Below are 27,441 nucleotides of genomic sequence, written 5' to 3'. Positions count from 1 at the left end.
ATCTCCTCTCTTTCTTAGGATTATTAGAAGCTATTCTAAGGCTCCTGCAGGTTTTAAAGTATTCTTTTGCTAGTGAGGATTTTACCCATCTTATCCGTATTTCTTGGAAACAAGATCTCTCCTTAGTGAGGCAGATTTAACTCCTCAGTGTCCTTGGCCAAGAACGGGATTCTCCAGAGGTAATCTTGGAAGGAAGAGGCTGCATATTGCTGCTAAAAATAGGGTAGCTAAGGACACATTTTTTTTTTTTTCTCAAGAAATGTGGGAGGCACCAAAAAAGGGACGGCTCAGGGATGGGGCTTCCCCCTCAATGTGTTAGGGAGCCACAGGCAGGGTTACCCTACCCTGCAGAGGGGACCCCAATGGGAGTGGCGCCCCTTTACCTGGCTGGACCCAGACAGATGCAGGTGGTGGTGGGGATGGGCTTCCTTCCCGGCTGCCCTCAGCCTCTTCCCTTTGGAAAAGGGCACAGGCCGGGTTTCAAAGTAGCTTAGTGTGGGGGCTTACACCGTGACCTCGCCTCTCTCCTGGGGCACCCCTAATCACTTCCTAGGGGCCCTCTGGCGATAGTTCACTGTGGAAGTGTCTTCAAAGGAGCGATGTGAGCAGGCTGTCATCTTTGCTCAAACATGGGCAATTCCAAATAGTGAGTTAGGAATCTTGCTTTTTGGACCCAAGGTGTCTTTGGAAAGCTCCTGTCACCTGAGCTGCCCGGCACCGGGAGCCATGACTACACCTCCCTGCGCCCTGCGAGGTAGGTTGTCCGGTGCCCATCCTAGGATGCCTGTGGCTTTGATGGCAGTGTGAATGTTGCTCGAGCCAGGGGTTGTTTTTTGGGGGAGAGGGGAGCGTGGAAGGAGGTTTTGCTTATGCGATGGAGCGGTGTATTCCTAAAGGGCCCCCGCGACCACTAGACCGCGTGAGCAGGCGGCACCCTGCCCCCTGTCCTCCCGGGACTCGGGGAGGGGAAGCAGGTGCGACCCCGCAGCACAGCCCCTGCTGCAGTCCCGGGCTGCGGGTTTGCTTCTAAACCCTGGGTGGTACCGACCGCACACGTGTGATCGCTACGTGGACGAGGTCAGTCGCTGGGCTGGGATGGGGCGGGGGCGGGAAAAAAAAAAGGCAAAAAAAAAAAAAGGTAAAACACTCCCTTCTAAAAACAAAGGGCTGCAAATTTCTTTATTTCTCTTATTGAGGAACAAAAATACTCTTGCAATGGCTATTGAGTTTCCACAGGTACGAGGCAGATGCTAGCTAGCACACCCACTTCCAACAGTATGACTTGTTTCCTATCCGTCTACTACCTGAGTGGCGTCAGTGTAGGTTCAGGCACCATTAGGAACGTTGGACCAAACACGTACACAGCACTGACCGAGGAGTCGCCGGCCTTCCGGTGGACCAGGGCATGTAAAAAAGACACCGACAGAATGGAAAAGGAATCCTTTATGGTAAAAGCTGGCGCGCGCGCCGCCCTCAGGGCCGCGCCCCGCGCGCCTCGCGCCGCCGCCGCAGCTCCTCGCGGTAGCAGTACGAGCAGTAGTGCTCGGTCTCGGCGCGCCCGTAGAACGCGCAGTTCTCGCGCTGGCAGCGCCGCTGCGCCAGCCCCGGGCCGCCGCGGCCGCACTCACCGTTCGAGCGGGCGGCCGGCGCGTCGGCGTCGGCGAACTCCAGGCCGTCGCGCGCGGCGCCGAAGCCGTTGGTGTAGGTCTGCGACTTGTGCTCGGCGGTGCCGGCCGCCCCTGCCGCGCTGGGCAGGGCGCCGGGGACGGCGCGCGCCAGCGACTCGACCGTGTTGACGGTACGCAGGGCGGCGGCGCGCGCCGGGCTGTAGCTCTGCGACGACAGCGAGCGGTTCTGCTGCGGGTACGTGGCGCACGGCCGCAGCGCGCCCACGGCCGGCGCGCACGCGTCGTCCCGCGCGCCCGCCGCCTGCACGTGGATGACGCTCTGGCGCGCTGGTGCCGGCGGGCTGCGGCCGGAGAGCTGTCCGCTGGCGCCCGCGCGCCGCGCGCCCCCGCCGAGGCTCGGGGAGGCCGCGCCGCCCGCCGCCGCCCGCGCTGCCCGCGTGCCCGCCGCCGGCCCGGGGCTCGGGCGCTCCTTGAGCTTGAGCACCAGCTGCGTGGGCGGCCCGGCCGGCGGGCCCGGCGACGCGCGCTCGGGGCCGGGCGCGCCTTCGGTCTCTGGCCTGCGCGGCGGCCGCTTGGCCGTGGAGGCGGCGGCGGCGGCCGCGGCTGCGGCGGCTGCGGCCGCGGCGTCGCGGCGTCGCTGCTCCTGCTCGGCGCTGAAGCGCTCCTGCGCGCTGGTCAGGTAGTAGCCTATCATCTCCTCGTGGAACTGGTGCCGGTGGCTGGTGAGCAGCAGGCCGGCGAAGATGAACTTGCGCTCGCCCTGCATGGCGGCGCGTAGGATGTTGAGGCTCAGCTTCACGTCCGTGCTGTACTTCCAGGAGTCGCCCCGCAGCCCGCCGCCCTTTTCTGCCGGGGACGCTCCGGCCGCCTTGTCCGTGGGCGACGGTGTGGTCTTCTCCGATGGCGACGTGCTCGCCGACGCGCCAGACTCCTCCTTGCTGCCCTTGCGCGACTTGGCCTTCTTCTCCTTGCCGCGCTCCGGTGCGTCGCCGTTCTTACCGTTGGTGGAGTTAGCGCGGCCCATCTTGCCGTGCACCAGGCCGCCCAAGCCGCCCATGTTTTTCTTTAGCTTGATGCCCAGCGTCTTGCTGAAGCTACCCAGCTTGTTGGCCACGGAGTCCGCGCGGGTCTTGTCCTTCTCTTTGCGCTGCTTCTCTTTCTCCTTGTCCTTGCCGTTCTTGCCATTATTGCTGTTGGAATTGCTGCACACCGAGTCCCGATCCGAGTCCAGGGAGTCGGCCAGGGACTGCACGTCCTCCCCCACGGAGGCTGTTGGGGATTCCGGTTGTGCCAGAGGGGCCTGTAGCGGGAGAGGGTCAGGGAAAGAAGAAAGGTGTTTAGATAAGAGCCATCCTCACGTGGGACCAACAAAGGCAGACCACCCTGGCTCCCGGTCTGCTAAGGTGGGGCTTTGGGATCCCACTGCCCCAATCCAGGATGCCTTTTGGTGAGCTCCGGTTGCTGGTAGCCTGGAACGCCGAGGCGGGGAGTTTGGGCAAAATGAAGATACCCACCTGGCTCTGAGTTCCAGAGCCTCACATTTTAGAATTACCATGCCCAGATTCTGCCCTTCTAGCCTGGTGAGGCTGGTGTATGACCAGACACAGGTCCCAGCTGTCCTCTAGAGCAAGAGGTCTTCTGGAAAGGATCACACTTCACCTGCATCTGTAGGTGTCTCTCCTAGAAAGGGTGTCTCACCTATTCATTCCAGGCAGGGGCAGACCTCTTGCCCTCACATTGGAACAAATATGCCCTTAGTTCCAAGGATGACCATTTTACTCTAGGGTTTCCTTTCCACAGATAGACAATGCAGTCTTAAATTGAGGATTCTGAAGCAGGACCTGCACTTAGCAGGAAAGATGCACTCCCAGAAAAAGGTCTCCTAGGGTGTGAGGAGGGAGCATCACTGTGAACACCTTGGACAAGGCTCCTGGTCAGCCAGTAAGGAGGGCAAGGCCAGTGTGGGCACCTGGAGGACCATGAGGGAGGTGGAGAGCCTGAGAAAGGCAGTGAGTGCAACCTACTGCTGCCTTGTGGAGGCTCCTTCTTGAGGGAGGAGAGAGAATTCCCACAGCGTCATCGGGTGAACAGCAGGAACCTACTAGAGGCTGAGTGGCTGGAGCTGGTGCTCACCCGGAAATGGGCTTTTCCTGGCCTCTAGGGGAAGATCCTGGGAGAAGGCCCCATTGTTCTGTCATTTTATTGTTGTTCTCTTCCTCCCCCAAGCAAGTCCAAGAGAGGGGTCCAAGAGACCTCCTGCAACCAAGTCCCCAGAAGCAAGCAGGAGCCAGTCCTCACCACCTCCCAGTCTGAAATTCCTTTCTTCCTCTTCCCACCCTGTCCTGGGTCTGGAAGGAGGTAGAGGTCTCAAAATGGTTTCTCAGTGACACAGAAGAGCAGAAGCTCAGGGGTTTAGCCCAGGAAAGGGGCTGTGCTTGGTGCTGGCAGTGGCCATTGGTGGGAGCTCAGTGAAGAAGGAGCCCTGGCTGAAATGTCCTCGGGGTGGAAGGGTTGTTGCCAGGCCCTAAATCCGACATGGGGGCCGCCATGGCTTGGCAGGGGGTCCTGCTCATTGCAATGCTGACCTGTGCCCCAGACCAAGAGCCTTCCGGTTCTAGATCTAGAGTTGCTGTCTTCACACCATATGTGTGTGCTAGGAAAGAACACCCCCAGCAACACGGGCATCATCCAGGCAGTTGACAGGTCACTGTGGAGGTTAAGAGGCTGGACTCTGGAGCCAGGCTGTCACCAGTTGTCCCTTTGTGTCCTCAGTATAATGGGTATCAGTACCTGCCTCCAGGAGTCTTACGAAGATTAAATAAAAGTAAAGCCTGATGTATGAAAACATCCTGAGCAGGGCCTGGCATAGCCTGGCTACCGACTCTGTGCCAGGCACCGCCCTACTGCCTTCCTCCAATCGCCCTTTTAATATTGCTTATGAGCCCCACTTCATGGCCATTGGCCAAGTATACTGATGTCTAAGGGGGACTTTTTTTTTTTTTTTTAATGTAATACGAATCCCTTTCACTGAGGGTTCACTACTGAGATAACAAAAAACATCAATCAGACATTCAAAGTGAATCCTTAGCATCTCGAAGCAGGGACAGAACAGACTCTCCCTGGGGGAGGAGCCCTGTGGGGGCGGGCAGCTCCTCTTCTCACTGCCCTCCCAGAGGATCGAGAAGGCGGAGAGAAGGAGGGGGCGCTGAGGAATGGCGCTCCCGATTCTCTGACTTTTCCAAGGACCCACACACAGTTTATAATTAATTCTGCTCCGCTGCAGCACATCGTGTTCCGATCTCGGCAGAGATAGTTTTGTGTTGTGACTTGCCTACGGTTTGTTTTCTGAGTGGGTGTGTTTATTCCTCTCCTTCTGGAGAAAATAAAGGGACCAAAAAAAAAAAAAAAAAAATCCCCACCAACCACCTCCCTAGCCGGAGCGCGCGCCTACGTACGACACACAAGCACGCGGGCACACACGCTCCCGCTAAACCCGAGCCCTCTCTCGCGGGAGCCAGGCAGGATGGGTGGGGGCGGCCGGGCGGGCGCTGGGGAGACCAGGCCCGGGCCAGCGTTTGCAGGCTGCGCCCCCCGCCCGCGCCGGCGGCGAGTGAGCGGCCAGGACCCAACCAGCTGGTCGGGGCCGGGCACATGCCAGGCTCACCCGGGTCTCCGAGGGGATCCGGATCCACGTCACATTCATGTAGCTGTGCAGAAGGTTCAGCTTGGCTTCTAGCGACAGGATCAGGCTGGTGAAAGAAGAAGACCGACTGAAACGCGCCCCAGCGGGCCCGCGCTCGCCCGCACGCACCCCGCCCCCGGGCACGCCAGCTGTCTCGGGAGGAGCACCGGCGGCCCAGCCCACGCCGGGAAACCGGGCGACTGCCGCCCTTCGGGGCGTTGGGGGAGGGGCGCGGGGGAAGGGCTCACTGGGCCAGCCGGGCGTTATCGTTGTCGTCCTTCCCCCACTCCCAGTCCTTCCCGGGGTCCACGGCAAAGTGCAGAGGCAGCAGCTTGTGCTCCGAATCCGTCAGGGGGATCACGGCTGGAACAGAAGAGAGAGACGCGGTGCCAGGTGGCCCACCGGCGGGCTGAGAGGCTCCAGGCCCCAGCAACCCCCAGGGAGGCCAGAAAAGGGAGTTCCAAGGCCAGGTGTCTCCTTAATTAAGGAAACCGAGTGGAGACGAACACAGACCATCTGTGCCAGCAGGAGCGTTAAGAGCACAGGTGTCAAAACCACTACGGAGAGTTAAAAATACTTCATATTTATTGTGGGCGTGGAAGAGAAGTTGGACACCTCACCGGGGCTCTGCTAACGATTTGGGTCAGAAGGGAGGTACCGCGGTTGGGCTGCAGACAAAAAACAAACAAACAAACAAACAAACAAAACAAAACAAAAAAACCCCTCAAAACCTATTGCTGTTTCTTTTATTTCGGAGGAAGGACCCAAGCCGGGCTCTTGGTCACCTCACAGTGTACAAATTAGGCAAGGGAGGGCTGCCCGGCAATCTGCTCATTTGTGAACTCATTCAATAATTCTGTATTAGCTGGGGGGGGGGGAGCGGGGAGGGGATCTCCCATGAGGCGCTCCCAGGTAACCAAAAAATCTCCTAATCTCAGGTGGTGACAAGTACCCTGCAGAGTGAACCGCAGACTCCGGGGTGGGGGAGCTATGGCAAGCCTCTTAGGGCGGGTTAGGGAGGCTTCTGAGGAAGTAACGTGTAGGCGGAAACTGCAGCGAGGACAGACTGGCCCGCACCCAGGGATCCATTCATCACAAACGCTCCGGAGTGAAACGCCCACCTGGGGAAAGTCTTGGCCCATCTCAGAAAGGCTGGGGCGGAGTGGGGTGTTCACAGGGTTTGCCTGGATCTGCTAGAAGCTTCTGAGCTGCTGTGGGACCCAGCGCCCAGTGAGAACAAGAGAACAGCTTAAACAGCTTGCTCCTCCCCTGGGTTTACCCTACCTCCGCCTCCTCACTCTGCCGCTCCCTCCTCCTGCCCCTCGCCACCCCGTGGCCTTGAGCCTGGTGTCATTTCCCATGATTCATGGCAAGGGTGTCACGGAAAGAACAAAAAAGCAAATAAGTAAATAAAATCTATGACTGAATACTATTAAGAGTTGACTTTCTAATAAAAAACTGCAAACACTGACTCACTGCTGCCCTCCAGTGATGCTGAGAGAAAATAGGAGCACAAATAACGCTCCACTCCCAGATAAAGGAAACACTGTTTTGCTGGGGGTGGAGGGTGGAGGTGTTTCTGTTTAAAGTGGCTGGGGGGACAGGCAGTACTGTGCTCTGGTTTGGTCGGCCCAGGGAGGCTTGGTCTGCCCCCGCCATAGGCGGCTGGGTTCTGCCTTGACATGGCCATGACCTACAGGCTGCCCCTCCCAGGACTGAGTGGCTGGGTAGTCACACTCAGGGAGGGCTGCATGCAGGGCTGCTTCAGGACCTGCCTCCCTCTGGCCATGACCAGAAGCCTTTCCCACAGTGCCACAACTCAACAGGAATCAGAGAGAGAGTTGGCCTGGCTTCCCATCCACTGGGACGAGGTGGGGACGGCAATGGATCCTTCTGTAAATACTCGCTAGGGCAGCATAGCTCTCTGGGGTGCTTGATAAAGGCACCGATTCCAGGCCCCCAGGCAGATGGCCAGACCAGAATGCCCAGGAAAAGGAACGAAGGGTTATATTTTAATTAAGCATCCTCTGTGACTTTTAAAATCATACAAATCTGGAAAATATTTTCCTAGAGCAATAACCTGTTGGAAGTAGTTACTGCAGAACAACTTAGGCAATTTGGGTCAGGCTGTCCATTCCCTTCCCGGGGGAGGGGTGCTGCTGGGAGGTGTCCACCCAGCCATGGCTACACTTCCCAGCCCCCAGCACTTAACAGGTGCTTGGCTGTACCGATGGCATGAGCGCAGAAGCACTGTGGGAGGTGCTGGGCAGTGTGGTTAGGTGTGGACGGCCTTATCCCCACACCCCTCCCCATCATCCTGTATGTTGAAAAGGGTGGTGCTAGGAGATGGCAGGGGTGAGCTTCTGCCTCCCCCACTTAGAGAAGATCTACTTGCCAATCAGGAACACCCGTTTTAGACTTTGTTTGTATGAGAACCAAACTTCTCTCCCTATGATTTTGGTTTATTTGTTTCAGATAAACCAACTAACGTAGTACAGATCCATATGTCCCTCAGCTTCAACTCCCTACCACGGGGCTCCTGGGAATTATTATCCTCAGTCTTTGGATTGGAACTAACTCCCTGGGTTGCGCCCTGCTGAGCAGAAGGTTGGACTCACCCGAAGTTGCTAGAAGCTGACCACTTAGCAGGGTCTTGGGCGCCTCTCAGCATAAATGTTAGTAGGGTGAGGACCAGGTACTCAGAGAGGCTCTAGGCACATGAGTGCTTGCAATGAAAGGCATCTTTCTTCTCTGCAGAGGGTACAACTGTGGCATGTGGGTGAGGGTGAGGGCCAGAGGGACTGAGAGACCAACGCATAGCTGCACAGGCCAGGAAGGCCTTGAGAACAGGCCCTCCCTGCAAGCATTAGCTGCTTTGGATGCCTCTGCCTCCCACTTTACACATTTACTTTTCCCAATTGGAAACCTGGCCTCACCCTGTGAGATATGTAGCGATGGGCGACTTGCCCTCTGGTGGCAATGTCAGGAATAGCAAATGCTTTTCAAAATAAACCGGCAAATTGTTTTTTGTTTTTTTTTTTTTTTCCCCTGAAATGGATCTCCTGTTTAACCTGAAAACATATAGACACTATCTCAAACCTGCCTGGACATATTTTCAGTACTTATTTTCCAAAAATGAATGGACACTTCTGGCTTCTGTTTCCAGAAGAGTGTGGCACTATCATTACAACAACAACAACAAGCCAGACAAACTGCAGATACACAACTTTCCTTCAACCCAGTAGAGAGTGGAAGTCACAGGGCAACCAACTATCTCCAAGTCTAAGGACAGATGGGTGCACACAAGGAGAAATGGACATGACTCTCACTGGAGCAGACTCAGCTGGACTCTGGTAAAAATAATTCAGCTAAAATTGTTTATAAATTGGTAAAGGAAGAATGCAGCCTAGTGAAAGAATATTTAGAACCCTGGGGGCTATAAGGGAAATTCAAATGTACTTGTAGACCCCCTTTCCGTGGGACCCAACCTGGTGCTCACAAAAAGATTGGCAAGAGTTCTGAGAAGTGTCCTTCATAGATCTTGCTCCTCTATCTATACTAAAGAACAAAAGCTTAAGTTGTGAAGGCAGGGCAGTAAACACTGTTGGCCTTAGGGCCCTGGGGTCTTTCCCCAGTAATGCTTGAGGTGGAAGGAGGAAACAAAACAAAACAAAACACCCCCCCCCCCCAAGGGGCAGGGACTACATGCTGAGGCCAAAACTGCTGGGGAAGTTCACTCCCTTTCTAAGATCTAGAAACACAATACCAGCCTAAGACAGAAACTTAATTAGAATAACAAAAACATCACCCTTCCCACTTCCATATCCAGGCTAACAAGCTGCAAGTAATAGCAGAAGAGGGACAGAGTTTGATGAAAGGGTGCAGGAAGGAGACTTTGAGAAAAACCTTCCAGCAAAACACAAGATATCACTAGTGAAATTTTAAGGCTGAGTGCCCTAAGGGCAACCAAAGCAGCAATGAAACCAAAACCTACCTCAAGTCCTGACTAGACTGATGTAAGCCCCATGCTAAAGACATAACAAAAGGTAAAGTACACTTAATTCCAAGAATCGAAATGATGTACCTCAGTCTTTATTGTCCTATTCAAGATGTCTAGCTTTCAACGGAAAACTGCTAGTATAATAAAAGACCAGAAAACTCCTACTCAACATGTTGACAAGAGACAAAGCATTTGACAGAATAAGACTCAGCTATGACACACGTATCGAAACTCAGATGTGGAATTTAGAGTAACTGCTTAATAAGTTGAATACTCTAATAGAAAAGGGGGATACCGTGCAAGACTTGATGATTAATTTCTCTCCAGCAGAGAGGAGAAACTTAGAAAAAAAAGAATCAAATGGAAATGCTAGAAATGAAAAAGCACAGTAAGAGGGATGACGAATGACTTCAAGGGGCTGATCAGTACGCTTTACACAACTGAGCAAAGAATCCACGAACATCAAGATGGATCAATAGAAATTACTCAAATTGAAACACAGAGAGGAAAAAAAAAGGGTTGGCGGGAGGCAGGGGGTGGGGTGGGATGAACAACAGAACATCCAAGAGCTGTGGTGCAATACCAGACTGCCTAGGATCTGTGCAAGTATGATCTCAGAAGGAAAGAGAGCACAAGACAAGTGATATTTAAAGAAATAATGGCTGACAAACATTTCCACTGTGAATGACAAATACTGCCATAGATCCAAGAAGCTAAGAAATAAACAAGTAGGAGAACAATATCACCACCACCACCACCAAAAATATCCCTATAGTTAGTATATTTAAATTGCTGAAAACCAAAGACAAAATTTTAAAGGCAGCAAGAAAAATGACACATTACATACAGAGAAACAAAGATAAGAAATACTATCATGACTATTCATGATAAAACAGGTAAGCCAGAAGACAATAGAGTGACATCTTTAACATGCTGAAATAAAAAACTGCTAATCCATAATTCTATACCCAGAAAAAATATCTCTAAACATGGAGACATGCTTTCTCAAACAAAAATAAAAAAAATTAATTGCTTATAGAACTGCCTAGAGAAAAATGTGTATATATATATTGCACTAGGAAATATTAAAGGAAAGTGGAAATTATTTAAGGGAAGGAATATGCTACCAGTAGATACTTGGATTTTACATAAAAAATGAAAAGTAATAGAAGTGAAATAAATGAATATGAAAATAAAACTCATTTTTCTTCATTTTAATTGTTCTAAGAGACTAAGGTAAAGAAAGCAGCAGTGTATTATGTGTTTATAGCATATGTAAAAGTAAAATGCTTGACAGTAATGGCACAAAAGACGGGAGGGAGGGATTGGGAATAAACTGTCATAAGATGCTTACATAACACATGAAGTAAAATATTCCTTGAAAATTGAATCTAATTAGTTAAAAATGTTTATTGTAAATTCTAGGAAAATCGCTAATAATGAAAAATAGAGGCATAGTAAGTCAATAGTGGAGGTAAAATGGAGCCATTAATAAATTTGTTTAACCCAAAACTCACTTATCCAACCATATGATTAATACCATTAAATGTAAATGGTCAAAAAATACCAATTAAAAAGCAAAATTGGGGGCACCTGGGTGGCTCAGTCATTAAGCATCTGCCTTTGGCTCGGGTCATGATCTCAGGGTTCTGGGATCGAGCCCCACATTGGGCTCTCTGCTCAGCAGGAAGCCTGCTTCTCCCTTTCCTTCTTCCCTTGCTTGTGTTCCCTCTCTTACTGTGTCTCTCTGTCAAATAAATGAGTAAAATCTTTAAAAAAAAATAAATAAAAAGCAAAATTGTCAGAATGGATAGAAAAAGCAATACTCAATTCTACTGACTACAGGAAATTCATTTAAAATATAAAGACACAGGGGCACCTGGTTGGCTCAGAGGGTTAAGCCTCTGCCTTCGGCTCAGGTCATGATCTCAGGGTCTTGGGATCGAGCCCCGCATTAGGCTCTCTGCTCAGCAGGGAGCCTGCTTCCTCCTCTCTCTCTCGGCCTGCCTCTCTGCCTACTTGTGATCTCTGCCTGTCAAATAAATAAATAAAATCTTAAATATATATATACACATAGACACAAAAACTAATGATGCACGTTATGCTGGCTGCTTGAATTTAAATTAAAAAAAAAACAACAAAAAAAGGAAAAAATAAATAAAGACACAGATAGGTTAAGAGATTCTAAGTATAAAAATGCTAGTGACTATATTAATGTCAGATGAAGTAGACTCCAGAACCAAGAATGCTACCAAAGATATAGAAAAACATTTGCAATGATATAGGCTCAATTCTCCAAGAAAACATCACAGTTCTACATGTGTGCATGCTCTTAATGACAGAGCTTCAGAGTACTAAAAGCAAATACTAACAAAAATGAAAGGAGAAACAGACAAATCCATTATGATTAGAGACTTCATCATTTTTCTCTTAGTAATTGACAGAATAAGTAGATAGGCAATCAGAAAGGAGGCAGAAGACCTGAACATCATTAGAGAGCTTGAAAGAATTGACATTTATAGAATGAAACTAGATCAGAACACATTCATTTTCAAGGGAACATGAAATATTCACCAAGATAGAACACATTCTTAGCCTGCCTTAGCAAATCTGAAAGAATAGAAATCATAGAAAATTTGTTCTCAGACCATTACTAAATAAAACTATAAACATACAACAGAAGATATTTGGGGACTCCAACTATTTGGAACTTAAACAACATGCTTCTAAATAATCCACGGGTCAAAGAGGAAGTCTCAAGGGAAATTACAAAAGTAGTTTGAACACAATGAAATGGAAACACAATATATCAAAATTTGTATGATATAACTAATCAGTACTCAGGGGAAAATTTATGGTACTAAAATGCTTATATTAGATAAGAAGAAAATTTCCCAATTTGTAATCCAAATTTCTGCTTCAAGAATCTTAAAAAAAAAAAAAAAAAAAAGCAAATTGAATTCAAAGGTGGGGAGGAGGGAAATAATAAAGAGCAGAAATCAATGAAACTAGAAAGACAGACAAATCAGAGAAATCAAAAACTATTTCTCAGAAAAGACACATAAAAACAATGGATTATCCAAATTCATATTTTAAGAGGTTAGGATAACTGGTAGACTAGGCTTTTAAATGATATTAAGATGTTAATATTCCTACCTAGTCAATGCACATTTATCATACCTTAAGACCACATTTTAGAATGTTGAACTTTTCATCATTAGATGATTGTAGATTTAAATGCGGTTGTAAGAAATAATTCAGAGAGATGCTGTGTATCCAACCCCTAGGTGCCTCCAAGCTAACATCTTGCATAACTGGAGTGTATTATCACAACCAGGATATAGACTGGTATACTCCATTTCTCTGCAATTGTCTTTCTCTACAATTCAGATTATATAAATTCTCCATGCATTCACTTGTGTGTATGTATGTGTATTTGGTTCTATGAAATTTTATCACATGTGTAGATTTGTGTAATGCCCTCAATCAAGATACAGAATGGTTGCATACCTACAAGGGTCCCTTGTGCCACCCTTTTATGAACACGCCCACTTCCTTTCAACACTTCACGCCTGTCCCTTATCCTTGTCCACCACTGTGATGGATGAATTTTTATGTCAACTTGACTGGGCTAAGGGATGCCCAGACAGCTAGTAAAACATATTTAGGGTATTTCTAGAGGAGATTAGGATTTGAATTGGTAGACTGAGAAAAGATCATCCTCACCAGTGTGAACAGGCATCATCCAATCCATTCAGGACTTGGATAGAATAAAACACAGAGGAAGGAAGAGTTTGCTCTTTTTTCTTGAGCTCAGATGTCCAGCTTCCCCTGCCATTGGACATTGGTACAACTGGTTCTCACGCCTTCAGACTCGAATGGGAAATTGTACCATTGGCTCCCACTTCTTGGGTCTTTGATCTCAGAACTGAATTATACCACTGGCATTCCTGGGTCTCTGGCTTGCAGATGGCAGGCAGATGGTGAGAGTTCTTGGCCTCCAGAAGTGTGTGAGCCAATTCCTAAAATAAATCTTTTCTTATATATATCTGTTTATATCCTACTGGTTCTGTTTTCTGGAGACCTATGACTAATAGAAGCACTCATCTGTTGTCCATCTTTATAGTTTGGCCATTTCAAGGATGCTACGTAACCAGTATCATATAGTATGTCATCTTTTGGGACTGACGTTTTAAATTCACTATAATTCCCTTGAGAGCCACCCAAGTCATTGCATGTATCATATTCATTTCTCTGTACTGCCGAGCAGGATTCCATGGTATGGATGTACCATAATTTCTTTACTCATTCACCCAGGAAAGACGTTTGGGTTGTTTCCAGCTATTACAAATAAAGCTGCTACAAACATTTGTGTATATGCTTTTGTGTGAACATAAATTTTCATTCCTTTGGTATACAATTTTTTTTTTCTTCTATGTCTGGGTCATGTGGTAAGTGATGTGTAGTCTCATAAGAAACTGCCAAACTGTTTTTTCAGAGTCTTACATCCTTACCAGCAATGTGTGAGAGATCTGGTTTCTCCACATCCTCTCCACCATTTGATATCATTGCTTTTTAAAAATTTTTAAATTTTTAAAATTTAAAATTAAAAAATTTAAAACCTGCCATTATGATAGGTGTGGAGTGATAGCTCATTGTGTGTGTGTGTGTGTTTTAAGATTTTATTTATTTACTTGACAAAGAGAGAAATCACAAGTAGGCAGACAGGCAGGCAGAGAGAGAGGAGAAAGCAGGCTCCCTGCTGAGAAGAGAGCCCAATTTGGGGCTCGATCCCAGGACCCCGATATCATGACCTGAGCCCAAGGCAGGCTTAACCCACTGAGCCACCTAGGCGCCCCTCATTGTGGTATTGTTGTTTTAATGTTCAACATCTTTCAATATGCTTATTTGCCACCTGTACCTCCTTTTCGATGACATGTCTGTCCATGGCTTTTTCCCATTTGGATTTTTTTTTTTTTAACTGTTGAATCTTGATAGTTCATTGTATACTTTCAATACAAATCCTTTGTTGATATGGGGTTTTAAAATAGTTTCTCCAACTCTGTTGTCTTTTCACCTCTTAATTATTGCTGTTTTGTTCATTTGTATTTGTATTTGTTTTTTTTCAGAACAGAGGTCCAATTCATAAGTTTTTCCTTTTTTTGGATCATGCTTTTGTGTCATGGCTTAGGGTTCTTTGGCTATCCCTGGGTCCCCATATTTTCTTTGAAGTTTTATAGTTGTACATTTTATATTTATTCCATGATTCATTTTGAGTTAATTTTTGTATTATTAAGATTTAGGTTCAGGTTCATATTTTTGCCTATGGATGTCCAATTGCTTTATCACCATTTGTGGAGAAGACACTCCATCCTCCATTGAATTGATTTTGTTCCTTTGCCAAAAATCAGCTAAGCATATTTGTGTGGTGTTATTTCTGGGTTCTATATTCTATGCCATTGATCTCTGTGTCTAACCCTCAATCAATACCAGGCACTGTTATCAGGAGCTCTATATTCATTACTTACAATTCTTTCACCAGTCAAAGGGTTCTTGTTCCAATTTTCCAAAAGAGGAAATGAAGGCTCTGGTACATAAATAACTTGCCCAAGCCAAAGTCAAAGTTGTGATTTAAATGTAGGTCTGTCTTACTCCACAATGTACAGGTTTTTTTTTTTTTTTTTCTATTATGTCACACTGCCTTTCTCTGAATTACTTAAAGTTAGTACATTGGGAACATCTAATCTTATTCTTTCTTTATTTATTCAACATTTATTAAATACTTCTCAGGTGTCTTAAAGCTAGACACACAAAGATGAATAACATATCATATCTGGCTTCAAGATGTTCAGGATCTGGCTGATGAAGAACAGGGACCCTTCAAAAAGCAATCTTTGTTGTCCCCTTTCTCTTTCTGATCCCACCTCCCAGCACAGCCACGGCTCGGTTCTCTGTCTGAGAATGGTCTCTGGTTGGCCTGATGTAGAGTCCCTGGGTGGGCAAGGAGTTTGCATTCTTGTACCTCTGGGAAAAATCAGACCCACTTTATTAGGATTTGCTTCACAAAACCTTGATGTACAAAGCAATGGCAGTCCTTTACCTCTGACTACTGCAAGGAAAGGGGCTAGTTCCTGGCGGATGAGCCACGGATAGCCTCACACTCCAACCTGCCCACTGGTTTCTGATGGGGTAAAAGTTTCTTTCCTGCAGAACTTTTCCCCCAGACAAATGTCTGCTGAAGGAATTCTCTTAGTGGGCCTCAGGTTACCAGGAAATGGTCCATTTCCTCTGGTCATATGTGGTACCACCAAGGCCTCTCTAATCTTGGGGAGAAGGCTGCCCCTAGTGTTGCCTGTTCAGGCCCATGGTAGATGGTGCTGGGTCACTGTGAGCACAGCATGCTGTGCCTGCCCCTTCCAGTCTATCCTGGCCACACTGCCTCTATCATTACACAGTTCAGATACTTGGCATATTAAGTGCCCATGAAGGCAAGTTGTGATTTTTATGAAAATCAAATGAATTATTGGAAGGCAAGTTGAGGTAGATGTAGGTATGGGCACTGACAGACCACAGGTGGGGCAGTGGGAATAGCCTTTCCCAGTGGGGAGAGTTTCTAGCACAAATATTGTTTAGAATTATAGGACATGGTGATGATGCAAAGCCGACTGACTTTGAGTTGGTTTTATTATTGTTTTAAAATTCCCTCTAGACAGTGCCCCTCCTTCCTGTATACCCTGGGACTGGGTGCTCCCATTGACCCACCCGTATATCATTGTGTGAAAGAGACAGCCAAGGAAGACTGGAAATAAGCACTATAAAAGGCCAGGAGAGTTTCTACTTTGCATGGGCTTTGCTCCTTTTGAAAGAAGTTTAAGGGGAACTGGTAGCAGGCACATTAGAGGTATGACACCTACAGAAACAAACAGCACTAGAAAGACAGTAACAACAGAAAGGAGTCTGGGGCTTCCTGTGCACATTCTACGTGGAGTTGACTCACATGATCCCAATGATCCGTGGATCCACCTTGCAGAAGAGGAAATGGAAACCGAGAGGTACTAAGTGTCCTAACCCATCATCCAGGTAGTTACCAAGCCAGGATTACAGGTGGAAAATACAATTTCTCCAGCTTTAATGTTTATATGTAGATATGGTCTTTGGCTTGGTCAGTGGTCTATGGACTAAACTTGCTATATAGACTGAATGTGTCCTCTCAAATTCGTACATTGGGACCTATCTCCTAATGTGATGGCTTTTGCAGTTGGGGCCTTTGGAAGGTGATTGGGTCAAGAGGATGGAGCCCCCATAACTGGGATTAGTACCCATGTAGGAACAGACACAAGAGAGCGTGCTTTCTGTCTGTCTGTCTGTCTCTGCCATGTGAGTACAAGAGAAGGCAGCCATCTGCAAACAAGGAGGAGGTTCCTCACCTGACGGGAGATCTGCTAGCACCTTGATCTTGCACTTCCGATCTCAGAACTGTGAGCGGTAACATTTCTTTTGTTTAAGCTGCTCGATCTATGATACTATCTTACAGCAGCCTGAATGGATTCCGACAATCCTGGAAAGCATGCAGACTGGAATTCAGGGACTTGTACTGCCAAAGAAATGTTCAGGCTAAGGAAACTCAACCCCTGGGCTCCTGAACACCCAGAGTGGGTGGTGACAGTCTCAGCCCCTGGTGCATGTCCTTGGTGCACGCACCAGACATGGCGCCAGGGTCTTCTCATGCTGTCATGCTAGTCGACCAAAAAGCTTGCTCCCCATGTCCAAGAGGACAGGACTGACAGGACTGCCATGCTTTGCTTCTCTCCCCTCTTCTGAGGGGGTTTTAGTGGGGAGCAGTGTTCCACCAGCACACACCAAGGACCACACGCAGTACCTGCAGGTCCACAAAAAGCCCAGTGCAGCCTGACGAAGAGGGTTGCACATGATGCTGCTTGAGGCTGGGGCTGATTCAGGACTCGAGGGAGATGGTGACTGCTGTGCTCCTTGGGGAGTGCTCCTCATGGGCCATGGAGGGCATGGTGGGGGAGCCAGGTGTCTGGCCTGCTGTGGAGCTCATCAGATGGGGGCCCTGTCATCAAGGCACATTCCTGCTTTCACATCTCTCTAGGCCCTCCAGATTACTGGTCAAAGACCCTCAGCTAGTTCTTCCCACACAAGCTGACCACAGCGGGTGTCCCTTTGGAAACCAGAAGGACAAAACTCCATGACCGTGAAATCCTTCCTGGTGCTCCTGGCTACCTGGTGGCTCTTTGCTGGGTTTGTGGGTCAAGAACCAATTTTAAAGCAACAGCCCTGTCTAGTCCCCAGTCCCTGGGGTGCAGGGGTCTGAGCTAAAATTCTAGATGCTCCCCACACCAGTTCTTCCTTTTTTTCTATAATGAGGAGCCTTTGTAGACAGAGGCTTCCTCCTCAGGGGCTGGGCTCTGGGCTCTAGGAGGAGCAGCAAAGGAACATGGCACAAAGTCCAATGAGGCTGGCTGCAGACCACAGGGGGAAGGCAAAGCAGCGCTCTTGCCTTCTACCTCGAGCTTTATCTGTCAGTGGTAATCTGCAAATTTAGAAAGTGGCTAAAGTCAAGGGAGGCTAATTGCAAAGACAATGAATGTAATTTGCATTCTTTAGGCACCTTCTGGTTTCCAAAGCCTTCTTGCTTTGGAAATAAAGTGAATTTATTTGATTCTTATAATGTCCTATAACAGGTGGGTTGTTCCATATTTTCTCTGTTATACTGGGACAGGTACACAGATGGGCCAATCTGTTTGGAATATGATAAAGTGACTTTAAGTCAAAGTCACTTTATTTTAGATTATTATATTTACAAAATTATGCTATAAAATTCATTTAAATGGGGTACTTCATATTGATAACATGTGAAGAGAAATTTTTACTTAACAAGGGATGGTGCTGTATATTATAGATCAATCCTGTGAGAAAAAGCATGGTTTGTTGTCAGATAGATGGGAAAGGAAATTTTAGACTCTATTTGGTTTGGGCAATAATGAACTATGGATTGACACTGAATTTAACTATGAGATGTGCATCGAATACAAAACTAAAAACTGCTTTCATGACCTGTTATATGGGGTATCTCTGGCTCCATAAAATCCCCAAATGACTCATTTTTATAAATATGGCATACTGTTTTCTAAGTGGCAAGGGAAAAAGTTTCAGGCTGCTCTTTGCAAACACTTTTTTCCTGCAAATATCCCATTTTGAGTCTGTTTCCAGTAAGTGAACAGCAGACTCTGGTGTGATCATCTTTAACACTGGTCTTAGCTGTCTGGAGCCGACTGACAGTTATTTGAGCATCACTGCCCATGTTCTTATTCACACTGGCATCCCCCCTCCATCTGTGACCAGTGGGATTTTTAGGGACCGTGGTACACTGCTTTCTGGGTAGTGTGAAGGGAGGCCTGAAGGGAGGCCTGAAGGGACAAGGGCAGAGCTCCTTGTATTCTCTGTGGCCCCTGGATATACTCCAAAGGCTGTCAGGTTGTTTGCACTTAGGAGGAAAAGATTATTTAAATGATTACCTTATATATTGATTTTTTTAGAAAAAAAATAGACCCGAGTTACCAGGTGCCAGATGCTGGTTTACCCCAAGCAAGCTTTGGTTTGGGTACCACTTGCTATACCCCCGTTCTGGGAGAAGCACGTTCCCTGAAGACCACCCTCTTTGGCCAACTCTCCTTTCTGGAAGTCACATGGTCCGACCTGTCAGAGCAGTGCTTCACCAACTACAGCTGCTCCCTGGGGAGCAGGGATTGTCCGCCCTTCCTCAGTTTCCCCCACTGTCAGGTGTGGATAGAAAATGGTGGTGGCCCCCATTGGTGGTGGCTGATAGTTGTCCTTGGAAAGAACACTCTCTGCACACAGGAAGTGCCCGCAAGTTGTGGTGTGGCTGTGGGGTGCAGACCCAGCCCAGAGCAGGAGTTTACAGAGTGATTTGAACACATGGTGTCAGGGAAGCCCACAGGTGTCATGCCTGCAGCCACTGGGGGGCCCTCCCTGCAAGCTGAAAGATCACAGCCCAGGGTGTCACCGGGCAAAGGACTAATGTCTTCTGAAGCATGGATATGGAAACTACCAAGAAAGTATACATCATTTTATTTTAAAAGTCTTAAAACGGACTGGAAAGGTCTTGCACCTTCATTGTGCCCACACCTGACCAATCTCTGCAGCCCCCAGCCTTCCCTCTGCAAGCCCCTGCCTCTCCCCACGAGCAACCCTGGTCTGCAAGACACAGGAAGACTCTTGCACTTGGAGGCAGCTGACCTCACTGGTGGGTGGGGAGCAGCCCGGCTGAGGCAGAAAGAGCTCTTTGAGAGAGTAGTGAGTTCGGGGCGCCTGGGTGGCTCCGTTGGTTAACCATTTACCTTTGACTCAGGTCATGATCCCGGGGTCCTGGGATCGAGTCCCATCTTGGGGTGGGGGCTCCCTGCTCAGTGGGGAGCCTGCTTCTCTCTCTGCCTCTGCCCCTCCACTGGTGCCCTCTCTCTCTCAGTCTCTATCTCAAATAAGTAAAATCTTTAAAAAAAAAAATGTATTGAGTTCTTTCAGAAGATCGGTTTGACAGGGAAGACACTTAGATGAGAGGTTTAAAGAATGCCTCTTGCATTTTTAAGCCTTTAGGAGCTTGCACACACAGATGAGACATGCTGGCCCAAGCAGGAGGAAGAAGTGGGTGGTAGGAAGAAAGGTCTAGGTCACAACCTAGAATACACTTTTTTTTTTCTTCTTATTTTGAGGCTCCCAGAACATTGTTCCTGAGACACAAGGACAAAGCCCCTTGGAGCCTGTGGTGACTGTATCTATTGGATTTTGGTCCTGGGGTGCTGGGAGGTCTTGGTGGGGGGCACTCTCCACAGGGTGTCCTTTGCGTGAGGCAGGGCACCACAGTGGCTGTGTGATGACCACACTTGACAGTGGGGGATCAGCAGGTGGCCTGGAGCTTGACCTACCCAGTCTCCTCTCCCACCTGCCTCAAACGGGGCTGCTTGCTCCTGAGCTTCTGGCCCCACTGAAGTCTGAGAGCCTCCTACATTGAACCCACACTGGTAGCTGCAGTGTCAATGCGGTTTCCATGTCCCTCCCCAAGCCGAGATGCCACGTGACTCGAGGGCACAATCTGGGACTTTCTACCCTTGCTCCGGCATCCTGTATGGCAAGAGGAGACATTGGGAGCATGACAAAGCACCCCATCAATGCCTTGGGGTCTCCTCCAGCTGACACTGGTCGCTGAATTTGGGGCACCTGGCCCTGGAGCTCATAGTTGCTGCCTCTCAGCTCTCTCTGTATGAGCCCGGGTCATCTAGTGAGGCTCTGCTTTGCTTGCACTCATGCTGAGGTCCTGGAGCCACTGAGTCCTGCCCCTGGGAAGGAAGGAACCCAAACCCAGATACTCATTATATCAGGTTTGCCCGTTTAACTGGGTGGCCAGTCACAGGTGCCTGGAATGCTGTGCCATCATATCAACATTCTCAGGGAACATTTGTGCAAGAACATCCCTGCAGCTCAGGTCCACTGGATTGTGCAAGAGGCAGTACTTAAGGCACTTACGGCACTTGCTGATACGTGTTTAGACCCATCCATTCACTTGGGCTTGAAGACTTCGGTATTCTCATTCTGTGTTAGTTTGCTTGTGCTGCTATAAGAAAGCAACACAGACTGCATAACTTGAAGAACAGAACTATATCTTCTCATCGTTCTGGAGGATGTAAGTCTAAGATCAAGGTGTTAGCAGAGAGGGTTCTTTCTGAGGCTTCTCGCCTTGGTTTGTGGATAGCTGTCTCCTCCCTGTGTCCTCCTGTGGTCTTCCCTCTGCTTGTGTCTGTGTCCTAATTTCTTAGAAGGACACCAGTCAGGTGGATTAGGGTTCACCCCCATGACCTCACTTTACCTCTCAAAAGGCCCAGTCTCCAAATTCAGTAACATCCTGAGGAATAGGGGTTAGGATTTCAACAGATGAAGTCAGCCCTCAACAATGCTGCTACCTCTCCTTTCATGACACATGGGGATACCTCAACTCAGAGCAAAACCCCCTCACCAGTTCACGAGGGAATGCGGGATTCTGGCTGATCCTTTCCTACTATTTACCAGTTTTGGAAGTTATGTGTGGCACCAAGCACCCTGCAGAGGCGATAAGTGAGCCTTTCCCTATCATTATGAATTTGTGGACTGAAGAATCTTGGTCATATTTCTTCTCTTCCCAGCTATGATCTTCACTGTCCCTCTTGTCCTGTGGGGGGCATGCCTAGTCAGCCCAGGAATCCTTCTAACACCACCATGGTGGTTCCTGAGGGTGTCTCGTTTTCTTCCAGGACAAGATGCTCTGGGATCTTGGTGTATACTTCCGACCCTGGATCTAGCCATGCTCTCAGACACAGGTGTTTGGGGGGGGGGGCAAACAAGACTGGCTTGATGCTGGGGATGGTGGCAGTGGCTTGTCCTGCATGGAAGGTGAGGAGGTTACAGGGTGGGACAGAGGGACTTAGTCATTTTGGACATCCCTGAAGTGCCTCCCTTGTCCCGTGGGGCCTGATAGATTCCAGATGGTTGGAAGAGAACAAACACCCTTCCTGTCTAAGCCACGCTGAGCTGGTTAACTGCTGTTGAAGGGGCTCTAACAGGCTCCAGAGAACTCTGTGAATGGAGAGAGACACATGGCAGGACAGAGCCAAGGAAGAGAAAGCTAGCTTTCCCACTAAATCTCCTCTCCCTCAGTTGCCCATCCTTGCCGTCAAGGATGCTAGCCCGCATGGTGACTTCAGCAATGCAAAGCCTTCCTGTTTCCAAAAAGGTGATGTCTGGGGCCAGAGTCCAACGCAGCCTGAAGGCACAGAGCCACAGAGCCACGGAGGCTTACTTTAAGGACAGAGAGGGAAGCCCTCATGCCTGGCCACGTTCTCAGTTCAGAAGGGTTTGGAAGGCCATGGGTCCAGAGCTGTGCTCCTGTCTGAGAGGATCCTGGCACAGGCCCAGGGCTTGAGGAGAGAAAGCCCCTGAACATGAAACTGCCAGGTGGTATTCAGATGTGGGGGGCACAAGACCATCTAGTCAGCTGCCTGGCCCCAGAGTCTCTCCCAGCAGGACCCCCATGGCCTCCCGCTCCTGTAGGAGCATTGGCCACAGCCAGGACTGCATGGAGCCTGTGGGTGTCCCTGAACCACAAGACTCAAGGGTGTTGAGTGTTTCTGCAGGACAGCCTGCCTATCTCCCTGTGTATAGAGAGAATGGGTTTTCTTTTAAGGAGTGGGGCTGAGAGCCTCATGCACCATGGCTTTTTAAGGGATTGAGAGCCCAAGAGTCAACAGTGATTTATTTCTGACAAGGGGCCAGTTGGAAAGAATTCTTTCTATACTTTTGCCTTTTCCCAGATAGAAGGTACTCATCCCTGCCGAAAGAAAGAGCACAATCCAGATGGAATTGCTAAAACATCACGCTACCCCCTGATTCAGAGCTGGCTCACTGAACCCCCACCAACCACCTCGCCCCCTCCTTCCTTTGCTGTACTCCCTTGTCAGACGGCTCTACCGCCCGGAAACTGTAGGCATGGAACTCAGCTTTGGTTATCAAGAGGCCAACTCAGGTCCTTTGGGAAGGTTTTCCCCCTAAATGAAAAGATAAACTTTCAGGAAGGGAAGGTATCTGGATGTGATGCCTGGAGTGGCAGCACCTTTTATGACCATGAGGATAAAACCACAGGAAAATAATGGTGGATCGGGGAGAGACCAGGAACTCGAATCCCTGAGAATACTTAGAGCTGCTGTGTTATCCCTGGACCACCCACTTCAGGAAGGACTCCCCGTTAGAGAGGCAGCAGTGGCCCATTTTCCCTATGAGTCCCTTGTAGCCCAGTGTTATTCGGGACACATCTCCTTTTGGGAGGTCTTATAGCATAACCTTCTGAGTTTTATTCCATTTTCCTTGGCATTATAAGGGCTGGGAAGAGAGGCTGAGTCTGTCCCTTATATGGGCTCCTGATCTCTCAGCTTCTCTCCAGTATTCCAACCACCAGGTAACAGTAATAACTGAAATGCTAGGATCAGATATTTGCAAAAAGGCCCCTGCAGTCTCTGCTGTAGGTCAGGAAAGAAGGAGAGTGCTCCTGAGGAGCCCCAGGGGTTGGCTTTCTCTGGCGCTGGTTCCCTTGACAGGTCCTCTCTATTCCTCCCACCTTCAATAGGTCTTTTTGAGGGGGACACCAGACACTAACTGTGGACAGGAAGAGATACGGTCAATACCTTTAGGTTTATCTTTGAAGCAGCACTGAAGGATCAGGAGATAGGACTGCCTTAGGATAGACAATGCTGTTTCCTAGTGATTATCTGCAAGGCCATTGAGGACTTCGGTGCATGGAGGGACTGTCCTGCAATGGTCACTTCGTAGTTAAGTGGTGATGTGTTTCAGTGAGGGTGAGGGGGTCTAGGGCAGAGTAGGGAAGGTGAAAGGGCTCAGCATCCGGGGAGGTGGGTGTCACTGCCCTGGCCCACAGACAGGAAGCCAGCCTGGGAGGTCACACAGCACCCCTCACACCACACAGCAAGGAAGCAGCAGCTCCCAGGCCTTTCCACACCTACACTCTAACCACATATGCTTTCTCTCTACAGCAACACTCATTCAGCAACCCAGCACTTAGGCCTATTCTGTCCTCTGCCAGCCTCTGGACATCACACAGCCTCCAACACTATTTCTAACCCACCTATCTCTGGGTCTTTCTGTCTGCTCTTCCAAATTGGAATAATTGCTCCCTTCCTGAATACAACTGCTGCCTGTTGGTGTATATTCTGCCTTGTACTGTGGCTCGATGGGGTTGCCTGTCTCCCCTACAAGGTAGTGAGAACCCTAATGCAGGGATGCCCTCATCTTTGGGGCCCCAAACCTGAATGTGGCAGATGCTTGACATACAAGACATACAAGACATACAAGATGCTTGAACTAACCTCTGGCCCCCCAAACAAATAATGCAGGACCACTGAACTTCAGGCTTATATGTGGTGCGGGGAGCAGGGTCATGCCTGCCAGCACCCCCTAGCTTGGCAAGGGTGGTACAGGGAACAGCTGCTAGCAATACCCAAAGCCTAAAAGTTTGCAGAGCACTTATGTTCTCTCCAACTGTATGAGGGTCTGACACACAGCACAGAAGTTACCCAGCCTGTGGGAGCCACTTATATGTGCTTTGCTTCTGCTTGTGCAGAAGGTGGCATTGGAGTATTTGCCTGCAGTGGCTCATGGGGCCTGGATGGGTTGATGGGCAGCCCTGGCCACAAAAGTGGAGTCAGGGACCCCCGCTACTCTGAGGAGTAACCCAGTGGGCATAGCCACAGGAACCCATGGCACAGACACATGGAACCGAGGACCGGGACCAAAACTCAACTTTGGGAAAAATAAGTCGTCAGAGGTGAGACCACTCTCACTTCTGCAATACTTCCCTGAGAGAAGTCAAGTGATAGCCCTTCCACCTTCATCCCACCATTGAGGGGCACCAGCATATTCACCTTGAAACACCAAAAAGTAGTACCTGGAAGGCCTAGAAGAAAGCTCAATGCCTTCTGTGAGGAGGGGGCTGGACATCTGAGTCCTCTGCTCAACAACCAAAGATGCCAGCCCCGGGACTTTATTTTCCCTGACTGCAGAGAATCTCTGAGGGAGACTGCACAGAGGGGCCTAGATCCTGGCTGGGACCCCAGGGCCTGAGAAAGGGCCCCCCATTGCCCAAGGGCTCTGGTAAGCACGGAGAAGAGCGAAAAACCCACAAAGACCAGAAGGCAGACAGAAAAGGCAGAAATGCCTCTAGGCTTTCATGGCTAAATATTGTTTGCTGTGACCCAAGTGAGATGTCTATAGATGATGTGGAAAAATGATGCTATATTCCCACTACAGCTGCAGCAACCCTGCTCTCCTTTTCCTTCTGGGACTCACATCACTGCGTGACTAACCACCATGCATTTCCTGAGACTACATCCAAAGTCAGGGTCCTGAAACTGTCAGTCCTGCCTGTCTTTTAGTCTCTGGGGGGATTCTCTGTCCAAACCAGAAACAGGAGTGACAAGAGGATGAGTTTCCCCCTCTTCACTCAGCTAGTCAATAGTTAACATGAGAAAATAACAACCATTCCAATCAGAGCCCCACCGTTTCCACAGCAAAAATGCATATTGCACTGATGGAAGAGAGATTCTGCATGAATGACTGGTGGTCTGGAACTGTGCAGTGCACAGTGTGTGCAACTGGCCTGGTGAGCCTGTCTGCTTCACTGAAATGACTACCTCAGGGAAACAGTTGTAATAATTTGAAAGAGAATATCAATGTTTTGATTCAAAAGCTTACTTTAGAGCAGAGGTTGGCAGAGTTTTTCCAAAAAGTGCTAGTTGGTAAATATTTTAGGTTCCTCAGGCCACACAGTCTCTGTGGCTACTACTCAAATTTGCCCTTGTAGTGCAAAAACAATAGCCACAGATAATACATCAAGGAATGAGTGTGGCTGTGTTCCAATAAAACTATATTTACGAAAACTGGCAGTGGGCCATAGTTTGCTGACCCCTGCTCTAGGGACTTAAAAATAAATTACATCTGAGATGAATTATATCCATATAAATATACATACATGTGAAAGGGAAAAATAGTAAGGGCTATTTAAGTGTGGTGGGAATTAATAATTTGTTTTGAATTTTAAATTAAGAGTTGTCTTTAACACTGTTATTTCCAATAACATACCCATTCCAATACATACATACCCACTTATATACCATATACACACGAAACCCATCACTACAGAGTGTATGTGGGAGTGCTCCCCATGGACCCCACATTGGGGTCCTCCATGCCTCCCCATGCCCTCCTATGCCCACCCTTGCCCTGCACATTGTCTCTCAGGTGGCAGCGGACATACCTTGTTCTCTTTGCTGATCTCTCTGCTCCATGGACACAAGGGCAGAGAAATGCGCTTGATCGTAGGCAAGAACCAGAGGTGAGCAGTGACATCTGTTGGGAGGCACCTCCAAGGGCAGGTAAATCCCTCCAAATGGGATTGGAGCAAATGCTGTGGACAGAAATGGTGAGGGCATGTGGAGCCTTAAGGGAACGCGGGTGGTATCCCTCACCACACTGCATGATGTGGTGGGGCACAGGGAAGGGACAGTGGTCTCAAACCATGGCTTTAGGTCTCAGCCACCGCACCCACAGGGTGGCAGGCTGGGTGTTGCCCAGTGGGTGAGAAAGCTCAGGCTCACAGGAACCTGGGGATGAGACCTAAATCTCACGCATGCTCAGGGAACCCCTCACTCCCTTCTGCCTCCATGGCAGAGTCCTCCTGGCTCTGTCAGACTGCACCCTGGGGACAAGTGGGACAGGGATGAGGGCTTTTAGCTGCGATCTTCCCAGGGACAGCGTGCTGTCCTGAGAATTGCACAGGTGACCAAGAAGTCACAACGGTGAGCAATGACATACAATGATGACGGCCTGGGAATCCATGTTTTTCTGGATGAGTGTCTTCCTCTCCATGTATTCATGAAAACATTTGTATCCAGGACAAAATCTATGCTTGCTTGTTGTATATTTTGAGAAGTTCTTCTGCTGAGTCCAAATGAACTAACCAGAAAACTCCAGAACCAAAGTGTGAGTCAGATGGGAAATGAGAGATAGGGATTGGCTCCTTTAGCAACGGGAACATAATCATGTTCATTTCCTTACTCATCAAAGAGAAGGAAGAGAGACTTAAACCCTCACTAAAATAGAAGAACTCCCAGAAATATCTGCCCCAATATAGCACATGCTTTTTAATCATAAAGAACCTTGCCTCTTGGCCTTGGAATCAATGACTCACTCACTGTATTTCTGGGAGCTGAATGCAACAACAGTTAAGTTCTGCGATGCTTTTGAGGAACTCTTCAGTGTTCCTCAGGATAAAGCCCTGCTTTAGCCACACCGTTTTTTTTTTTTTTTTTTTTTAAACAATTTGAAAAAGTTTTATTTTTTTGTTCTTTTACTTTAAAATCTTTTATGGAAAGCAATAAGCGTATGTTGAGGAATGTGGGCTTCAGTATTAGATCATTTGGGTATACTAACCATGCAATTTTCTTTTTTTTTTTTTTCTAACTGTGTAATTTTCTTTTTTTATTTTATTTTTA

At 48.5% G+C, this 27,441-nt stretch overlaps 1 protein-coding gene across 1 annotated transcript in view; it reads right to left on the bottom strand.

Annotated features, from left to right (window-relative positions):
* Positions 1-1,348: 1,348 nt before the first annotated feature.
* OTUD7A (OTU deubiquitinase 7A) overlaps positions 1,349-27,441 on the bottom strand; it is a 363,957-nt gene continuing 337,864 nt past the window's right edge. Inside the window, exons 11-14 of the mRNA XM_082736328.1 lie at positions 26,205-26,354; positions 5,559-5,673; positions 5,293-5,377; positions 1,349-2,928 (exon numbers count right to left, since the gene is read on the bottom strand). Of these exons, the coding sequence (XP_082592454.1) occupies positions 1,474-2,928; positions 5,293-5,377; positions 5,559-5,673; positions 26,205-26,354 (1,805 nt within the window). The 3' untranslated portion in view covers positions 1,349-1,473. The remainder of the gene's footprint in view (positions 2,929-5,292; positions 5,378-5,558; positions 5,674-26,204; positions 26,355-27,441) is intronic.

This window comes from Mustela nivalis, assembly GCF_964662115.1.
Source record: "Mustela nivalis genome assembly, chromosome: 6".
NCBI lineage: Eukaryota > Metazoa > Chordata > Mammalia > Carnivora > Mustelidae > Mustela > Mustela nivalis.
Note: the sequence above shows the minus strand (reverse complement) of the source record. Positions and strands in the feature narration are given on the sequence as shown.